Source organism: Danio aesculapii, chromosome 10 (genome assembly GCF_903798145.1).
Source record: "Danio aesculapii chromosome 10, fDanAes4.1, whole genome shotgun sequence".
Lineage (NCBI taxonomy): Eukaryota > Metazoa > Chordata > Actinopteri > Cypriniformes > Danionidae > Danio > Danio aesculapii.
This window is the reverse complement of record NC_079444.1, coordinates 37,902,482-37,921,542: the sequence shown is the minus strand read 5'-3', so window position 1 is coordinate 37,921,542 and position 19,061 is coordinate 37,902,482. Positions and strand designations below refer to the sequence as shown.

The 19,061-nt window shown below is 33.9% G+C and overlaps 1 protein-coding gene across 2 annotated transcripts in view; it reads left to right on the top strand.

Moving 5' to 3' along the window:
- usp25 (ubiquitin specific peptidase 25) overlaps window positions 1–16,546 on the top strand; it is a 67,378-nt gene extending 50,832 nt beyond the window's left edge. The window contains exons 20-26 of one of the 2 annotated variants that reach the window (XM_056466343.1): window positions 1,248–1,343; window positions 4,118–4,296; window positions 6,729–6,807; window positions 8,812–8,891; window positions 9,167–9,290; window positions 12,766–12,961; window positions 15,896–16,546. In XM_056466343.1, coding sequence (XP_056322318.1) covers window positions 1,248–1,343; window positions 4,118–4,296; window positions 6,729–6,807; window positions 8,812–8,891; window positions 9,167–9,290; window positions 12,766–12,961; window positions 15,896–16,074 — 933 coding nt within the window. In that variant the 3' untranslated portion in view covers window positions 16,075–16,546. The remainder of the gene's footprint in view (window positions 1–1,247; window positions 1,344–4,117; window positions 4,297–6,728; window positions 6,808–8,811; window positions 8,892–9,166; window positions 9,291–12,765; window positions 12,962–15,895) is intronic. The other variant, XM_056466344.1, reaches the window with a different exon arrangement.
- The last annotated feature ends 2,515 nt before the right edge of the window (window positions 16,547–19,061 follow it).

The following is a 19,061-nucleotide window of genomic DNA, read 5'->3' as shown; positions in this document are numbered from 1 at the left end:
AATGTAGATTTTTAAGGTGAAATTTGAGAGCTCCCTCATCCTCCATAGACAACAATGATCCCAGTTCATTAAAAGTCCAGAAAAATTCCCCTAAAAAATACATTTCTCAAAATAGATCACACAAATTGAGATTTTTAAGGTGAAATTTGAGAGCTCCCTTAATCTCTATAGACAAAAAAGATCCAGATTCATTCAAAGTCCAGAAAAATACCCCAAAAATACATTTCTCAAAATAGTTCACACAAATTGAGATTTTTAAGGTGAAATTTGAGAGCTCCCTCATTCTCCATAGACAACAATGTTCCAGACTCATTCGAAGTCTAGAAAAATAGCAAAAAATAAAATTAAATCTCAAACAAGCCACACAAATTACGTTTTTTTTTTTTTTTTTTTTAGGTGAAATTTAGGAGCTCCCTCATCCTCCATAGAAAATAAGGGTCCTGACTCATTCGAAATCCAGAAAAACACCAAAAAAATAAATAAAATACTATCCTCAAAGCAGACAACACAAATTAAGTTTGATTAGGTGAAATTTGAGTCTCCCTTTAAAACGCGATTCAAAAATACAAATCCAATTTATAAGTTCAAAACGCAATTCAAAACTACACAAATCCAATTTATAAGTTCAAAACGCAATTCAAAACTACACAAATCCAATTTATAAGTTCAAAACGCAATTCAAAACTACACAAATCCAATTTATAAGTTCAAAACGCAATTCGAAACTACACATCCAATTTATAAGTTCAAAACGCAATTCAAAAGTACACAAATCCAATTTGGTCAATTCAAAACACGATAAAAAAAAAAACCAAATCCGACTCATTTTTTGAAAATATTTATGACTTTTACGTGAATTTACAAATTGTGTTGTATTTACAGATTTTGAACTTACAAATTGGATGTTGTAAATGTAATTTGTTCTGTGCATGTATGAATTTTATTTTTTATTATATATTATTTTTGAGACTGATCTGGCTCCATACTTTTATATCCAGGGTTTCCTTTAAAGGAGCAACAGGCACATTAACCTGCATGATGATCCTGTTTTGTATGTTTAATCATCGTCAAGTGCTGTGAGCATGACGCTCGAATTAGCTTTTTCTCTACTGAGCTAATTCGTTTACTAAATAGGTTGGCTTGGGTTGATGGTTCGTGGCTGAGCTGTGGTGTGATTGGCATGTAGCTGCCCAATGAGCGTTTTGAAGACGTGGCGGGTGTAGTAATATCCTTCCCTCCTTGGGCAGGCGATGATGACCCCAAACATGCAGGGTATCATAATGGCCATTGGCAAATCCAGGAGTGTTTATGACAAGTGTGGGCCTGAAGCAGCGTTCTTCAAGGTACATGACCTGCTGCATGCCATACCCCTTTGCATCTCATTAGCTCTTTGACCACACCCTTAACTCCTCCCCCATGCGCATATAATTATGTCAGGGAGATGATAGCTCCTCTGCATACTGCTTTATCATGCAAATGGAGTTCTGAATTCTTTTTATTAGTCATCATTCTGTGTAGATATATGGGTTCTGTTGGCGATGCTGATACTTTCAGTACTTATTTAAATAAACTGGCAATTCATAGACAATTCATAAATTGTAATTTGTTAAATGCGCTAACAAAAGTCTTGTCGTTGATCCGAGTTGTACGAGCAACAATAATAACTTCTAGTTGATCATTTGTAAAAGTGGCAGAGGATGGATTTTTCTGATGAATCTTCTGTTAAATCATCCAAATCATCACCTATTGGAACCCGCATGGACCCAAGATTCTCACTGAAATCAGTCAAATTTGGTGAAGGAAAAATCATGGTTTGGGGTTACATTCAGTATGGGGGCATGTGAGAGATCTGCAGAGTGCATAGCAACATCAACAGCCTGAGGTATCAAGACATTTGTGCTGCCCATTACATTACAAACCACAGGAGACGGCAAATTCTTCAGCAGGATAGCGCTCCTTCTCATACTTCAGCCTCCACATCAAAGTTCCTGAAAGCAAAGAAGGTCAAGGTGCTCCAGGATTGGTCGGCCCAGTTACCAGACATGAACATTATTGAATATGTCTGGGGTAAGATGGAGGAGGAGGTTTTGAAGATGAATCCAAAGAAACTTGATGAAATCTGGGAGTCCTGCAAGAACGCTTTATTTGCCAATCCAGATGACTTTATTAATAAGTGATTTGACTCATTGCAGAGATGTATGGATCCTCCAAGCTCATGACAGTCATACACAATATTCATTCTTTTTCCACTGCAGCATGACTTTATATTCTATACTGGACATTATTTCTGTTAAGTGACGAGACTTTAGTCTAAGTAAAGTCAGACCTTACTGTCTTAATTAAATCATTAAAAATCAAGGCACCATTATTTGCCTTTCATATAAGGCACTCCTGATACCAAATGATCAACTAGAAGTCAAGATATTACTTGTTGTTCCTAAATCTTGGATAGGCAACAAGACTTGTCAAGTAGTGTAGTTTGTACATGTTGTGTTTGAAAGTCATGTGTAAGTATAATAAAAAAAAATGTCATTTAGAAATGCAATTCAAATATATTTCATACTTGGTAGCTAAAACTTTTCTGTATAAAGAGAAAAATACTGGTATTTTTTGAAATATTCAATATTTATTACATACAGTTAATTTATACTTCAATAAGTATATTTAAAATGGGTTAAATCAATTTATAAATAAATTTGTTTCATGCTTTTTTCTTGTTCTGGTTAACTAGAATATCATTTTGCTAAAAAATTTGCTTTGTCATTGCATTTGTAATAACTAATATAATATGATATGATATAGTATAATATAATTATTATAATATAATATAATGTAATTAGTGCTGGGCAAAAATGCATTGTGATTAATTGCATTCCTAATAAAGGTCTGTTTAGACTGTAAACTGTGTATATTTATTTTATAAATACACATGCATGCATTTAAAAAGTTTATTCATGTCTAGATATGTATGTGTGTGCATCACACTATAAATACAATAATAAATATATATAATACAAAAACTTTTATTTTGGATGCAGTTAATCACGATTAATCTTTGCCAAGCACTTAATATACTATAAAATATAATATAATCTAATGTATATAATATGATATAATAATATAATAAATGATATAATAAAATATGATATAATATAACATATGATATAATATGACATCTAATATAATATAATAAAATATTATATATTAAAATATTAAATAATATAGGTGTTTCATGGTATAGGTGCTGTGGCGACCCCAGATGAATAAAGGGACTAAGCCGAAGGAAAATGAATATATAATATAATATAATATAATATAATATAATATAATATAATAGACTCAATATTTACCACTGTCCTTCAAATCTCGTTTTTTTTGGTCATCAGTATTTGTTAATCATTTAAAATATAATCAAATTCAATGAAATTACTATTTTAAAGATTTTAGTAAGTACCTTGTAAGATAAGATTATTTAATTTTAACAAGAATTGATTTGCTATGCTAAATACAAAACACCTTACTAGCATTTATTATGCTTTCCTTGTATATAAAAGATGTGCATACTTTTTTGTGTAATATTTGTAATAATCAAAAAGAATAATGTTGCAATTTCGCTCCTTTGATAAACCTCCCGTCACTGCATTATGCTTCACATCACACTTTGACATTTGAGTCAGGTACTGAGTTTTTCCAAAATTATGATTTTCTTCAGTACTTATTTCCGCATCCAGTCCTATTGTCACCATCTGCGGTCTGCTAAATACAACTGTTACCATGTGTTAAACTTAAAAGGTTTTAATTTTATTAAGTAACATTTTTTTCATATAATTGTGCATTTAAAGGCAACTCAATTGACTCTTGAAGACAAGAATAGTTTTATTGGCAGATTTCTGTCATCATTATAGATTTTCAGTTGCATAGCTTCCCTCTGCACACAGGCTGAAAATGTTTATATCATATACATTGCAATCACATATACTTAATGATGGAACCAAGTTTTTTCCTGCTCATTTATGTTTCGTTTGAGCACTTGTCCAGTTAGATTCTTCCAAATAAACCGCCATCTCTGCATTTGGCCAACTCTGTTTCTTTCTTTTTTCTGTTTTCTGTCTGACAGGCGATGAAGGTTGAGTACACACGTTTGCTGAGGCTTGCTCAGGAGGACCCACCGCCCGAAAGAGACTACCGGCTACAGCACGTCATTGTGTACTTTATTCACAATGAGGCGCCCAAGAAGATTGTGGAGAGAACATTACTCATGCAGTTCGCTGACAGAAACCTTGGCTTCGATGAGAGGTACACGTCACTTCAGTCAGAAACTATTAAGACAACCGAGGAATAAAGAGTGCCAAAAATGTAGATTTCATTTTTCTTTTTATCAGGTTCCTGCTTAATTGTGCTTAAAATGATAAGAATCCTATTAATGCAATGCAGAAATTCCTTATTTTTGTTTTTGAATGTGCAAGATATACTGTCATTTCATTAGATAATATCATTTTTGTTGTAATATCTTTTGTTGCTCCTTTGCTTCTTGAAGAAATTTATTTGATGTTTTTAATGTTTTGGTGTCATTGAGATTTTATTTCATTTTTTTTTTTTGCATTTTGTTATTTATTTCTTGCATTTATTTAACATTTAAAAAATATTATCCAGGTTTTTTTACTCTAATAACCCTGCTGAAAGAATTAATTATATATTTGGTGTAATAATAATTTCTATGCTTGCAAAATTACTGGAAAATATTAAAATCTGAAATAGTCTTATTTATTTAAAAAATATTCAGAAACAAATAGCTCTCTCAAACGATCAGTTGCATCCAAAATTAAAATTCCTTTTTACAAAGTATATTTGTGCATACTGTGTATATAAATATATGGATGACTATGTTATATAATTATATTTATAAATAAATATTTATTTATAGATAATACAAGTATATAATACAAGTATATACATATATATGTAAATATATGTATTTTGTATGTTTATTAAGGTTTTTATTTGCAGTATGTGTGTATTTATAAAAATGTGCATAAATATACACAGTACGTGTGTGTGTGTGTGTGTGTGTGTGTGTGTGCGTGTGCGTGTGCGTGTGCGTGTGTGTGTGTGTGTATATATATATTTATTATGCTAATACAAACTTTTATCTTGAATGCAACTAATCGTGTTTAATGTTTTGACAGCTCTAAATTGTTAGCAACTACAAAAGCCATAGAAAATCTTGGGTGTGTAAAATTGGGAAACACGTTTTTCATTCATTCTTTTTTTTTAATCATTCTTTTATTCATTTTGTTTATTTATTCATTCTTTTATTCATTCATTCATTCTTTTAATCATTTTTTATTTTGTATTATTCATTCTTATTTTGTTCATTCTTTTATTTATTCTTTTAATCATTCATTCATTCAATAATTCTTTTATTAATCTCCTTCCATTAGTTCCATCATTAATTTATTTGTTTTCATTCATTTATTCATTCATTTATTCCCTTATTCATTCATTCATTCTTTTAATCATTTTTTTCATTTTCATTTATTCATTCAGTCATTTAATAATTTTCATTCATCAATTATATTCATTCATTCATTCTTTGTCTTTCCTTTATTTGTTATTTTGTTCATTCATTCTTTTAATCATTTTTGTTCATTTTTATTCATTTATTCAGTCATTTATTAATTTTCATTCGTTGATTTCATTCATTCATTTTCCTTTGGCTTTAAAGTCCCTTTATTCATCAGGGATCGTCACAGCGAAATGAACCGCTAACTTATCCAGCATAAGTTTTACTCAGCGTATGCCCTTCCAGCTGCAACCCAGTACTGGGAAACACCCATCCACACTCATTCACACACACGCACTATGGCCAATTTAGTTTATTTAATTCACCTATAGCGAATGTCTTTGGACTGTGAGGGAAACCGGAGCACCCGGAGGAAACCCATGCCAACACGGGGAGAACATACAAACCTTGCTGTGAGGCGACAGTGCTAACCACTGAGCCATTCATTCATTCTTTTTTGTTCATATTCATTCATTCATTCATTCATTCAGTTATTCGTTCAATCATTCTTTTATATTTATTTTAATTCATTGTCATTCTTTTATTTATTATTTCATTAATTTCTTCTTTTAATCTTTTTTTTTCATATTTATTTATTCATTCATTCATTCATTTATGTTTTTAGCTAAAGTCTCCACATTCTACTTGTGCACTTGTCTACTTATTTCTACCAAGTCTGTCTCTTGAAGTTTCCTGTAATTCTTTTAGAAACATTGATTTTGTCATACAGTTACTCGAGCACTACACGTTGACACATATAAAAGATGAGCTTCAGCCCCACACAGAGCCATAGTTTGCTAAGAAGCGTCTAACAGACAACTGATTGATTTGTAGAAGCAGGAAACCCTTTTGTCCAAAGGCCAAGTCCATCCCAGGCCTTGACAGTGAAGATCAGCTGCTGTTTCTCATCATCGTGTCACCGAACATCTTCCTGTCTGCCTTTTGTCTGGCCTGCATGCTCCACTAATGAACGTGATCCATATTCATAAGCAAATTGATTTCTTTTCCCTTTCCTCTATTTTGAGCGAGGTAATTAGATTGATGCAGCACGACCCCAGATGCGCCACTCTCTTTCCATTTTGTTTTGGGTAATAAAGTGAGATTCATGGCCAGAGGACGAGTCTGGTGTGAGCTCTGATGTTATTGTGGCCTGTTCTTCCCTCAGGTGTAAAAGCATCATGAAAGTGGCACGAGCTAAACTGGAGCTCATCAAGCCTGATGAGGTGAATATGGAGGAGTACGAGGTAAGCCGCACGTTTCTTGGAAACGAATGTTGTCTTTATGAACTGCAGAAATGGGTTTGGGTGATGTGCATTGTTGAAAAATATTGTTGTTGTTTTTTTATGTGGTGATTTATTATATTATATTACATTACATTACATTATAGGAGAACATGCAAGCTCCACACAGAAACCCAACTGACCCAGCCAAAGCTCGAACCAGTGACCTTCTTGCTGCAGAGCGAACCTGCTACCCACTGTGCCACCGCATCGCCATATTATATTATATTATATTATATTATATTATATTATCTCTTTAAACATAATTATATATATAAAGAATATATATATATATATATATATATATATATATATATATATATATATATATATAACATTGACCCTTAGTGTCCCATCAGTGACGATATACAGCTATGTCCACTGCTACAAGTGTGATATTGCGTTTATACAACAGTTCAACGGCATAATCGTGTATATAAAAATATAGAATCAAACACGGAGAGTCTCAAAAATCCACTGTTCATTCACATCTACGTTAGAACAGCAGAAACCATTGCTAATTCACCAACGTCACTTTAGAGCTAGTGTTTGAATGATTCTCTAGTGTAATGACTAAAGTGATAATTTTGCTCACATTTTAAGATTATAAGGCTGAATGACATGAAATGCCATCAGTCTACAGAGATTTCCCAGTATTTCTTTGTTGCAATCGGGAGATCACCATAGCAAAGCAAACATTGCAAGATTACTATGGTATAAATACAACACTACAACATTCAAAAGAGAGAGATCAATTTAGAAAGTCACTTACCTGTTTAATAATGATTTGATCAGCTGTTTTTCCCCTAAGGACTTATTATGTGGTCTCTGTTGCCATCTTGTGGTGAAACATCAACCGTCATTGCTCTGCTCAGTATGACAGGCTGATGGCTGCCAACGCACTGAATCTTAGAAGTTATAAATATTTAAAATAGGTCCACTGTCCTTAGAAATAAACTGCATAGTTGCAATCTAAACAACTACATTCTCACCTAAAAAAAAAGCCTCAAAAGTATATTCTGTTGCCTAACAGCTGCAATATTTGTCAAACTGTAATGAGTTGTTTAGTCCCTCTTTAGTCCTAGTGTGGGCGGAGTAATACAAGTAATGCACAAGGGTGAAGAGGCTGTATAAGTGCTGATATTGCTTTAAAATCTCATGTACACATGTGATTTATATTTTAGTTATTTTAGGGAAATACGTATTTCCTGCTTACCTAACTATTACAATTATACATCTTTATATATTACATTATAACTATATACAGTTGAAGTCAGAATTACTCGCGCCTCTTTGAATTTTGTCTTTTTTTTTTCTTTTTTAAAATATTTCCCAAATGATGTTTAACAGAGCAAGGAAATGTTCACAGTATATTTGATAATATTTTTTTCTTCTGGAGAAAGTCTTATTTGTTTTATTTCGGCTAGAATAAAAGCAGTTTTAATTTTTTTTAAACCATTTTAAGGTCAAAATTATTGCTCCTTTAAGCTATATATTTTTTCTATAGTCTACAGAACCATCATTTTACAATAACTTGCCTAGTTAGGCCTTTAAATATCACTTTAAGCTGAATAGAAGTGTTTTGAAAAATATCTAGTCAAATATTATTTACTGTCATCATGGCAAAGATAAAAGAAATCAGTTATTAGAAATGAGTTATTAAAACTGTTATGTTTAGAAATGTGTTGAAAAAATCTGCTATCCGTTAAGGAATTAGGGAAAAAATAAACAGGGGCGCTAATAATTCAGGGGGCTAAAAATTCTGACTTCAACTGTAGTTAATTTTATGATTAGTTAGTAACCTGATTTATGTTTTGAATATTTAATTCATATAATTACATTATATAATTTACATTCAAAACTCCAGAACAATCAAATGTGAAAACGATACAAAATAATACAGACATTTAAAAGTTATCTCGTTTCGTTTGGTTTAACTGTGTTTATTTCTGCTTTTTATGAACTCAGATGTGGCATCAGGACTACAGGCTTTTCCGTGAGACGTCAGTGTTCCTGTTGATTGGCCTAGAATTATTCCTGAAGAAAAGGTGAAGATCCATTTATTGCATTTCAAGTTCACATTTATGTATGCACACAATCCAAACAGAGAGAAGCTGGTCTAGATTCTGGAACACTTTTCTAAAACATCACCAGTAGATGGCAGCATATGCTACTTTATCAACAGCTTACCAAAAATCCAAGAAACATTAAGCACAATAGATTTCTTAGCATTTAATATAATTGCAAATGTATCATTCAGATGTTCATATTTATATAAAAATAAGTATTAAGATGCTGTTTTCCCTCTTCTTTTCCCCTGCAGTTTTGTGGAAGCGCTGATGTACTTGATCTATGCCTATCAGTACAACAAAGATCTCCTGGCGAAAGGGCCGTACAGAGGCCATGATGAGGAGCTGATTGCACATTACCGCAGAGAGTGCCTGCTGGTGACTGATTTAGTTATTACAGGTTTTATTTTTTGGTTCCACTTTATATTAAGTGGTCTTAGCTAATACGTACTTGCACTGGAAATTAATAATTTGTTACAAAGTGCTTATTGTGTAAATACATGTATTTGCATTGTACTTATCCTTGATTAAATACCTATATGTAATTACATCTGTCTTTAATTTCTGTAATTACATTTAAAAGTACACTGTTGACCATCTCTTACACCTTAACCCACCTTTAAACCTACCCATACCACCAAACCTGTCCCTAACCCTACCCGTCTCTCATCTCATGCACACCAGAAGTGTTCTGAAATCCATTATTAACACAATAAGTACATTGTATTTACGTTCTGATGCAAGTACATAGTAGTTAAGGACACTTAATATAAAGCAGGACCTATTTTTTATTTTTTTAAATAATCATTTTATTGTTTTTAGCATAAGAAAATAAACAATAACGTAACACATGAGATTTGTGGAGTCTGCAGAATTGAAGCATAATAGAGTGACCGTTGATCATGTGCATGTGTTTTTAAGGCCTGTTACTCTGTAAGCATTTTAAAAGAGCTCAAAGAATTTTAATAGAGCATAAAGAAGTTTAATAAAGATTAATTTAATCAAACAATTTAAATGAAAAAGACTTTACATTTGATTATTCAATTTATGCAACTGAATACTGTTCGACTCTCCACAGAAACCCATAAATCATTGTTTATTTCACTTTAATATTTGCTCCACTGTTTATTTATGACTTTTATCTTTGTTATATGTATATAATAAATTACATAAAATATATATTTATATTTCTCTCCCCTATAAAATCATCCCAATCAATCCTTGCGAAAGAGTTATTAAAGTCATCTGGTGAAATTTATATAGCAATATATTATATTATAAATATCGCAATGTATTTTGCAGAGAAAAAAAAAATAACAATGCAATATCAAATTTATTTTCAATATTGTGCAGCCCTAACTTGTACATGTGTAATAACAATAAAGTTGAAGCTAATCTAAATCAAATTTAACATTCATAGTCATAATGATAATATTAGAAATAATAATAATTATACTATCAATAGTAAAACTAGAGCTGGTGATGATGAAAATATTATTCCTTGATGACTGCAAAAGTGAAATCAATAATAATAATAATAATAATAATAATAATAATAATAATGTAATATCAATATAATCGTACAAAAGAAAGAAGAAAACTAAATATATCACATATCCTATCTTCTGTGTCCCGTAGTTTTCTATAACTTATACCTATATCCTGCACTTGCTGTTATTTAAGTCCTGGTTTGACAATAACTGCATTCCTTGCCTTGTACTTGTACATGTGTAATGACAATAACGTTGAAAATAATCTAATTTAAATCCAATTTAGCGTTCATAGTCATAATCATAACACTAATTAATATTATCAATAATAATACTAGAGTTGGTGATGATGAAACTATTATTCTCTGACGACTATGAAAGTGAAATCAATAATAATGAAGGTAATTATAATAATATTTCAATATAGTCATGTAAAAAGAAGTGAAATGGTAACACTTTACAATACGGTTCATAAGTTAATGCATTTACTAACATGAACTAATCATGAACAACACTTGTACAGCATTTATTGATCATAATTAAACATTTACTAATGCACTATTAACATCCAAGTCCATGCTTGTTAACATTAGTTAATGCATCGTGAGTTAACATGAACTAATAATGAACAACTGTATTTTCATTAACTAACATGAACAAATACTGTAGTAAATGTATTGCTTATTGTTTGTTCATGTTAGTAAATGCATTAGTTAACATTAACTAATGAACCTTATTGTAAAGTGTGACCAGTGACATCAATAATAATGAAGGTACTAATATTAATAATAATGTAATATCAATATAATCATGCAAAAGAAAGAAGGAAAAAAGTAAATATATGTCACATTTATCCTATCTTCTGTGTCAGTGAACATATTTTTAATTTAAATAGCTTTTTTTGTAATACTGCTGTTTTGTAAGACTTTATATATTTATTGTTTTAAGTGAAATGAACTAAAGTAATAAAGAAAGTCAATATGGAAAATAAGACAGCAGTAAACTTAGTGCTTTAAAATATGCATATTAATTTGATGTTTGATGTAATCTCAACCAAAAAATGAAAAGAGGGCGGGACATGGTGTAGTTTGTCCTTTTTTTTAAAAAAATACAGCCTATAGCGTTTTGTTTTATTACAGCTTTGCCAGTGAGAGTGGTTGAGCTCATGCGCACCAAATGAAAAGCAAATAAGAAGCGTCTTGAAGGGGGCGAGGCATGCCAGACACTAGAGAGCATTTGATTGGTTATGATTTAATGAGAAACTGAAATACGAGCTGACGTGAATAAAATAGTCGATCCATTTAGGCGAAAGTGACAAACTGTAAGCTTTACATGTTCATATCAGGTTTATATCTTCTAAATGCAAATTTTGTCAGTGTTTTGGAGCACACTAGCTTATAGATATCCCTAAAACGAACAATACTGATATTAACACCTAAAAAACTATAGTTTAGTTTCATGGGATCTTTAAAAAAATGCTTGCCACTAATTTTACCTAATATTTTTTTATTTGAAAACTTTAATATATTGTTCACTTCTAATTTTCAACATTTTATAAAATGTCGCTTAGGTTGTATATTGAATATATTTTCCTTTTATTAAATCTGATTAAGTGCTAGTGAGTGATTTAACCACCACAGCTTGATCCGGATGCTCCAAAACTGCTTTCAGATCAGCCTAAAACACGACTTACCTGTAAACACAATCCTTTTAAAAGCCAGTGGCTGGATCAAATCTACTTAGCTTTGTTTTGTTTTTTGGACAGTCATTTGCATATGTGCGGTTTAACAAATACAATTAAGAATAAACATTTTATCTTCCAAGTCTGAAATGCGATATCTTGTCGAACTTTCATAGTTGATTGGCTTCAGATGAAACTCGCAGCTTCTATCTGTTGCTGTTGTAAATCAGCCATACTAAACATTTGCTCTGACTTCGCATTGTACCCGCTGACCCCCGTGTGGCCATTTTGTGGATAATATAATCATCAGTCCTGGAATAGGAAGCAAACTGCAGTCGGTGTGTAAACACATTAGCAGGAAGCACGTCGCTGTCCTTGATTCACCTTTTTCGAGTACTGCAGAGGCCTTGACTTCATCTCAAGCTGTGCTGTTTACCCTCTGCTCGCTTTAATTGAAAATACTGCTAACATTGACTTAGCTAATGTACTGCGATGGGGCCTTTTTATGCTCTTTCAGCCTATTTCCTAATTCCAGGAGGGGTTAGAGAGTTTACTACGCCGCTTCTGAAGTTTAAGAGCGATTAATTGCGATGACAAAGAACATCAGCTTTTTGCGTCAGAGATGTTTTTGCAGTGGAGACTGTTTATTGATTTTTCTGTGTTGTTTTTGTGTGTGCTGTAGAAGTTGAACGAATACGCTGCCGCTTTGTTCGAGACTGGCGAGGAGGCTAAGGTGAACACAGGTCTGAGCATCATGAACGATCTGGTAGTGCCCTGTCTTCCTCTGTTACTGGTGGATGAGATGGAGGAGAAGGACATGGTGGCTGTTGAGGATATGAGGAACCGATGGTGCTCATACCTGGGCCAGGAAATGGAGCGTAAGTTTGAGATCTTGTGAACTATACTTAAAGCATACAGAGGGGGAAATAAGTATTAAACACATCACTGTTTTTCTCAGAAAAAGTATTTCTAAAGGTGCCATTGACTTGAAATTTTCCCCAGATGTTGGTAACAACCAAAGAAATCCATATATGCAAAGAAAACAAAACTAATTAGTTTAGAAATTAAGTTCTGTGTAATAAAATGGAATGATGCAGGAGAAAAGTATTGAACACATGAAGAAAGGGAGGTGTAGAAAGGCAGTAAAAGCACAGACAGCATCTGAAATCTCTCAGTAGTTCTTCAGCAACCCTCTGCCCTTCATCATTGTAAATGAATATCAGCTGCTTCAGTCCAACATCTATATTAGTAGGAGGATGAAGATTAAACCAGGGTGGACATATCAGCGATGATCAAGCTGCAGAATGGCCCAGCCAATCCTCTGACTTCAATCCAATAGAAAATACAAAATAAAGTTCATACTTAATAGATGAGACGCACAGAACTAACAAGTCTGTGAAAAAAATTCAGGTGACTTCATTCATGAGAGGCGTCCTTTCAGTTGCCATCACCAAAAAACACCTTTTATATAAAGTATTAAATGCATTTCAGTAGTTCAGTACTTTCTCACTGTCTCACTCCATTTTTATTACACATAACTCTACATGACAGAAATAATGTTTTGCTTTCATTGTAACTATTTTTGTTGGCATTCCAGGAAAAAAATAATTAGTGAAAGCCTGAACTTGAGGTGTTTTAAAGGGCACCTATGAGGGAAATCAACTACTGTAAGCAGTTTATACAAAACGGTGTGTGTGTATATTGTGCCCACAGTCATATTGGAGTGATATAAACACAAGAAGTCTTTTTTTTATTTTTTTATTTCCTGATGTAAAAATAGGACCCAAATCTCAGGGAATTTAAGGCCCACTGCAACGTGACATAGGAGTGCGGTTTTCACCGTCCACCGAATTGATTGACAGACGCCATGTTTCTGTAATGACTTGCAAAAAAAAATGTTCTGTGGACATGCGTTTACAAGTAAACTGATTAAAATATTTGTTATTATGCTGCGTTCACACCAGATGCGGAAGAAGCGTCAAGCACGAGTGGTTTACATGTTAAGTCAATGCAAAGACATGAACATACATCCTGCGACACGATACGCACGAATGAGGTGGCGCTAATGACGTGATTAGCGCGAATAAGGTGGTGTGAGTTGAGCGTTTTATCTAACGTGCGAATCGCATGTTTCGCGCAAATCACTCGAGTTCGAAAATCAGACATTCGCGCTACGTTAACCAATCTGGAGCTTGCTCTTGTAGGGGCGTGATTATGACGTAGCGCCTGTTGTTGGTGTCCCGGGGAAAATCCTCCTGCCGGCATCGACAAAAATTTATCAAACTGAGCTTGGCTCGGTCAGAAGCACCGCTGAAAGCTAGCATCATCCAGGTTAAGTTGGTGGATGAGTTTATGAATTCACAGAGCTAGGTGCACCTCTGAAAAGATCTAGTGGACTCAGATATGGCTCCGAAAGAACCGATGCTGTTTTTTAGCCGTCATGAAGCACATAAACAGAAATTCTCTCAATAAAATAAATGTTAGCCATTTAGCAATGAAGGTAGAGTCACCGGGCAGACAGAAGCCCTGCTCATCACACAAATCCGCGTCTGTAGTGAAGTGAATTAGATCCGAGAATGAAGCGGATTTGAGAATGTTTGTAATAAAGACAGTACAATCTATGTCTAATTCTTAACCACTATATTTACCACGATTGCTATATATATACACACACAGTTGAAGTCAGAATTATTAGCCCCTCTGAATTATTAGACCCTGTTTATTTTTTTCCTCAATTTCTGTTTACCGGAGAGAATATTTTTCAACACATTTCTAATAATAATAGTTTTAAAAACGTATTTCTAATAACTAATTTAATTTATCTTTGCCATGATGACAGAAAATAATATTTGACTAGATATTTTTTAAAACACTTCTATACAGCTTAAAGGGTAATTAGGTTAATTAGGCAGGATAGGGTAGTTAGGCAAGTTATTGTATAACGAAGGTTTGTTCTGTAGACTTTGCAAAAAATTTTCTTAAAGTGGCTAATAATTTTGGCCTTAAAATGGTTTTAAAAAAAAAAAAACTGCTTTTATTCTAGCCGAAATAAAACAAATAAGACTTTCTCCAGAAGAAAAAATGTTATCAGACATACTGTGAAAATTTAGTTGCTCTGTTAAACATCATTTGGGAAATGTATAAAAAAATTATAAAATCAAAGGGGGGCGAGTCTGACTTCAACTGTATGTATGTATGTATGTATGTATGTATGTATGTATGTATGTATGCATGTATGTATGTGTGTGTGTACGGCAAACAGCATTCGTATGTTTCTCATCATTTTAGAAAGGCTTGAATAAACCGCAAATAGATTAATTAAACTTACTTAGTATTTTTGACTAATGAGCTGCATTTCAGCTTCATCCGAGTCTATTTCCGTCACTGACTGCTGTTTATCTGATGTAACGCATGATGAGAAGCAAACACACACGTGGGAAAGGTGGGCGGGGAGAAGCAGCTCATTTGCATTTAAAGCCACATGCTACAAAAACAGCTACACTGTACTCAGACACCAAAGTGGGCATATTCTGGAGGCTTTAATAAATAATCTGAGGGGTATTTTGAGCTGAAACTTTACAGACACATCCTGGAGGCTTACCTTGCATCTTGTAACAAGAGTAAAACAGGTGCCCTTTAAATGAAGTATGAACTTTCTAACTGTCTAGGTGCTGCAGCACTTTCACAATTATCTTCCTCCATTTTTGTTTAAAAATTCTATATTAATATTTAACAAATTTTTGTCAATAAGTGCTAATGGGTTGAATTAAAGCATGATATAAGCTGCAAACTCGTGTCCTTTTCTCCTCCAGCGAATCTTCAGGAGAAGCTGACCGACTTCCTACCCAAACTGCTGGACTGCTCGACTGAGATCAAAAGCTTTCACGAGCCGCCCAAACTGCCCTCTTACTCCACGCTGGAGCTGTTTGAGCGTTTCGGCAGGGTCATGACGTCCCTCACTATGGGTCGAACCCCTGCTGACGGCAGATGAGCGGCTCAGACTTCATCTCCTCTCCACTAACACACACACGCCTTCCTTAAAGCAGGACTTTCTCAAACCTGCTCACCTTTCCTTTCACTTTTGCTGCTAGAGATTTTATCCTTATTGGTATTATTAATATTATTTTTCGAGGATTCTGTTATGTTTTACAGCTAATGCAACAGTAAGGATGGCGTGAAGCTGAGCAGAAGCAAAGAAAGAATGCATTAGATGGATAGTTCACCTAAAAATAAATGTTATAAAGGATTTGAAGGTAATTGAATAACAAATGATCATTTTGGCGTGAACTATCCCGGGTTTCATGGTGGTGCTTTAGACATTGGCGCATGCAGCTTTAGCTTTGTGAAACGAGGTTGAGGATTCATTTCAATATTTGGTTTTATTTTTAGTTTTATCCCCTCCCCTTCGTTCCTTTTCACACCGGAAGCAGATCGATCTGCCGTTTTGTTACAGTGTTACCACATTTTTTGGGTGAGACAAAAAAGCTGGAGGTTCTCAGACGGGTCTGCGGACCTAACGACTGGGATTTCAACACAAGTTTTAAGTGCTGTGGATGGCAGCCATGGGACATACTGTGGCTTGTTAATACATTGAGAGAATAAAATTTTATTTATGGCTCTTTTAGGCCAGATACATATTTTTTTAAACGTTCCTAATCTTTATTGAACTTCGCATTGAATGAAACTGTGCTGTGCTACTTTGGGTATCTCAAAGAGAACAGAGTATGTTTTTTCCCCATTTTGAATTCACCTAAATCCTTTTTAGACTCTTCTTGAGTTTGGTTTAGCGTAAGAAGTTTCATTGATACTGAAAAAGCCAGGTATTGAATCAAAAGGCACAAACACTACTGCTTTCCCAAAGAAAACTGATAAGAACACTACCATACAGTCTTTTATAGGTCATTGCTGTGCATTCATAGTGTGCGGAGTGAACATGCTTTGTTTCAAGAGAGATTTGATGCCAAGCATCAATTAGATGTGAAAGTTTAGTGTTCAAAATGGCGAGAAATTCTTTGACAGATGCACTCAGCATTACCATTGTATATAGTTACACCCTTATATTTGTCAAGAGTGTGACATTTTTTTTTCCCTCCTTCCCTTTTTTTGTTGTTGATCAGAGCAGCTTGTTCAGCGCATTTGACTTTAAAGGCTATTAAACAAAGCTGACACAAATAAACAAACCAAAACCCACTGTAAATGCATGGTTCTCTTTGATTTTATACACAGATTCTCACAGATTGGGCGAGGAGCCAGTGATTAGCCATCTGGCCACAGCTATTCTGTTATTGCACTTGTATATGCTTTGGATTCCTGTTATGTTTTGTTATTTTATTCAGGAAAACATGGACAAAGTTCCAAGAAGGCATCTTCAGAATCCTGAGAGCTAGCTTTCTAGGAATGGTTTTATATCACAGTACATTTCTACCAATGCTGTGCACCCAGTGACCCATATTGGAGAGAAATAAGGTCAGTGGTGAAATGCACAGCAATCCTTTATCACAAGATTAACCAAAGACTTGTTTGCAAGACTGAAAGGAATGAGTGGAATGAAGGACTGAAGGCACTAAATGCCATTTCTTCTAGTATGTAGATAAACCTCATGCAGTTTTCAATTCATGTTTATTTCTGAAGCGCTTTTACAATGTAGATTGTGTCAAAGCAGCTTAACATAGAAGTTCTAGTAGATTGAAACCATGTCAGTCCAGTTTTCAGAGTTGAAGTTTAGTTTAGTTCAGTTCAGTGTGGTTTAATTTTCACTGCTGAAAGTCCAAACACTGAAGAGCTAATCCATCGATGCGCAGCTCCACAAGTCCCAAACCAAGCAAGTCAGTGGTGACAGTAGCAAGCAACAAACTTCACCAGTTGACCAGACTCCGTTGGGCCAACCATTTCTCCTCTGGCCAAACTTCCTCTGCAGAGCTGCAGTCTAGGCACTGAAGGCTGGAGAACACTGGACATCCATCGTGGAGAAGCTGCAGGTGTGAATAGACCATTTTGAGGAATGTAAACATTAACAATGATCCTAATGTATTTCCTGTTTTACACCTTTTCATTTCCATAGCTTTCGACAATATAAAACAGTTCACATATTGATAAATACTGTTACGATAGCTGATTTAATGTGAAAATATGATTAAATTGCCTCTTGTTACAGTTATGATATAGTATGATAACAAGCAGGAAATGTTTAAGGGCTAATGATATATTAAAAATGGTCTATAGGTCACCGGCGGGTGTTCAGGCTGGCCCACGGGATCAATGCGAAGACTTGTCTGTCACTGGGGTCTATAAGGACTCTCATGCTATCCGCTCCTCTATGACCACCCCAGCATCTGCTCAGGATGCAGCCTGGTCTAGGATTATGGATACCTTGGCATCATTTCTTCTCAGGTGGATCGCATTAATGGCGGTGCATAATCTCTAGAGGCCTTAGGATGAGTATCCCCAGGTGGAAATAAAGAAAATATTTAGTGTTAATAATTTGTTTTCTGTAAACCAGATCCAACCTGAAAGCCTGACTGCTGCAGTAATATGAAGGCAAGACTACAAATGTGCTGTTAAGTTGCTTTTTTATTATTATTATTTTTTTTTAAGTATTATTGCTGTTTGGCAGAACTTTATTACAAGTTAAATGAACAAATGTGATAAATAAAATGAATGAGGAAAATAAAAAGCAGCACACTTAAAAAAACAAACAAAAAAAAAATTCCTATTATGTTACATCTTAATATATTGTTCACTTCAAGACTTCAACATTTAATATAAATGTCCTGTAGTTTCCATTACTGAATATTTCTCCTTTTTTCTATATTGCGTTTCTGTAATAAAACGAGTTGAGAAATGATTAGCAATTAAAGTAAATGTGTTTACTTCACACTCATCTACTGTTTCTAAAGCACATAAAAGAAAAAAATAGTTAAACGTGAACATATCCTAGTTTCAGTAAACATTTGTAGTAAAATTAAGTGGTCAAATAGG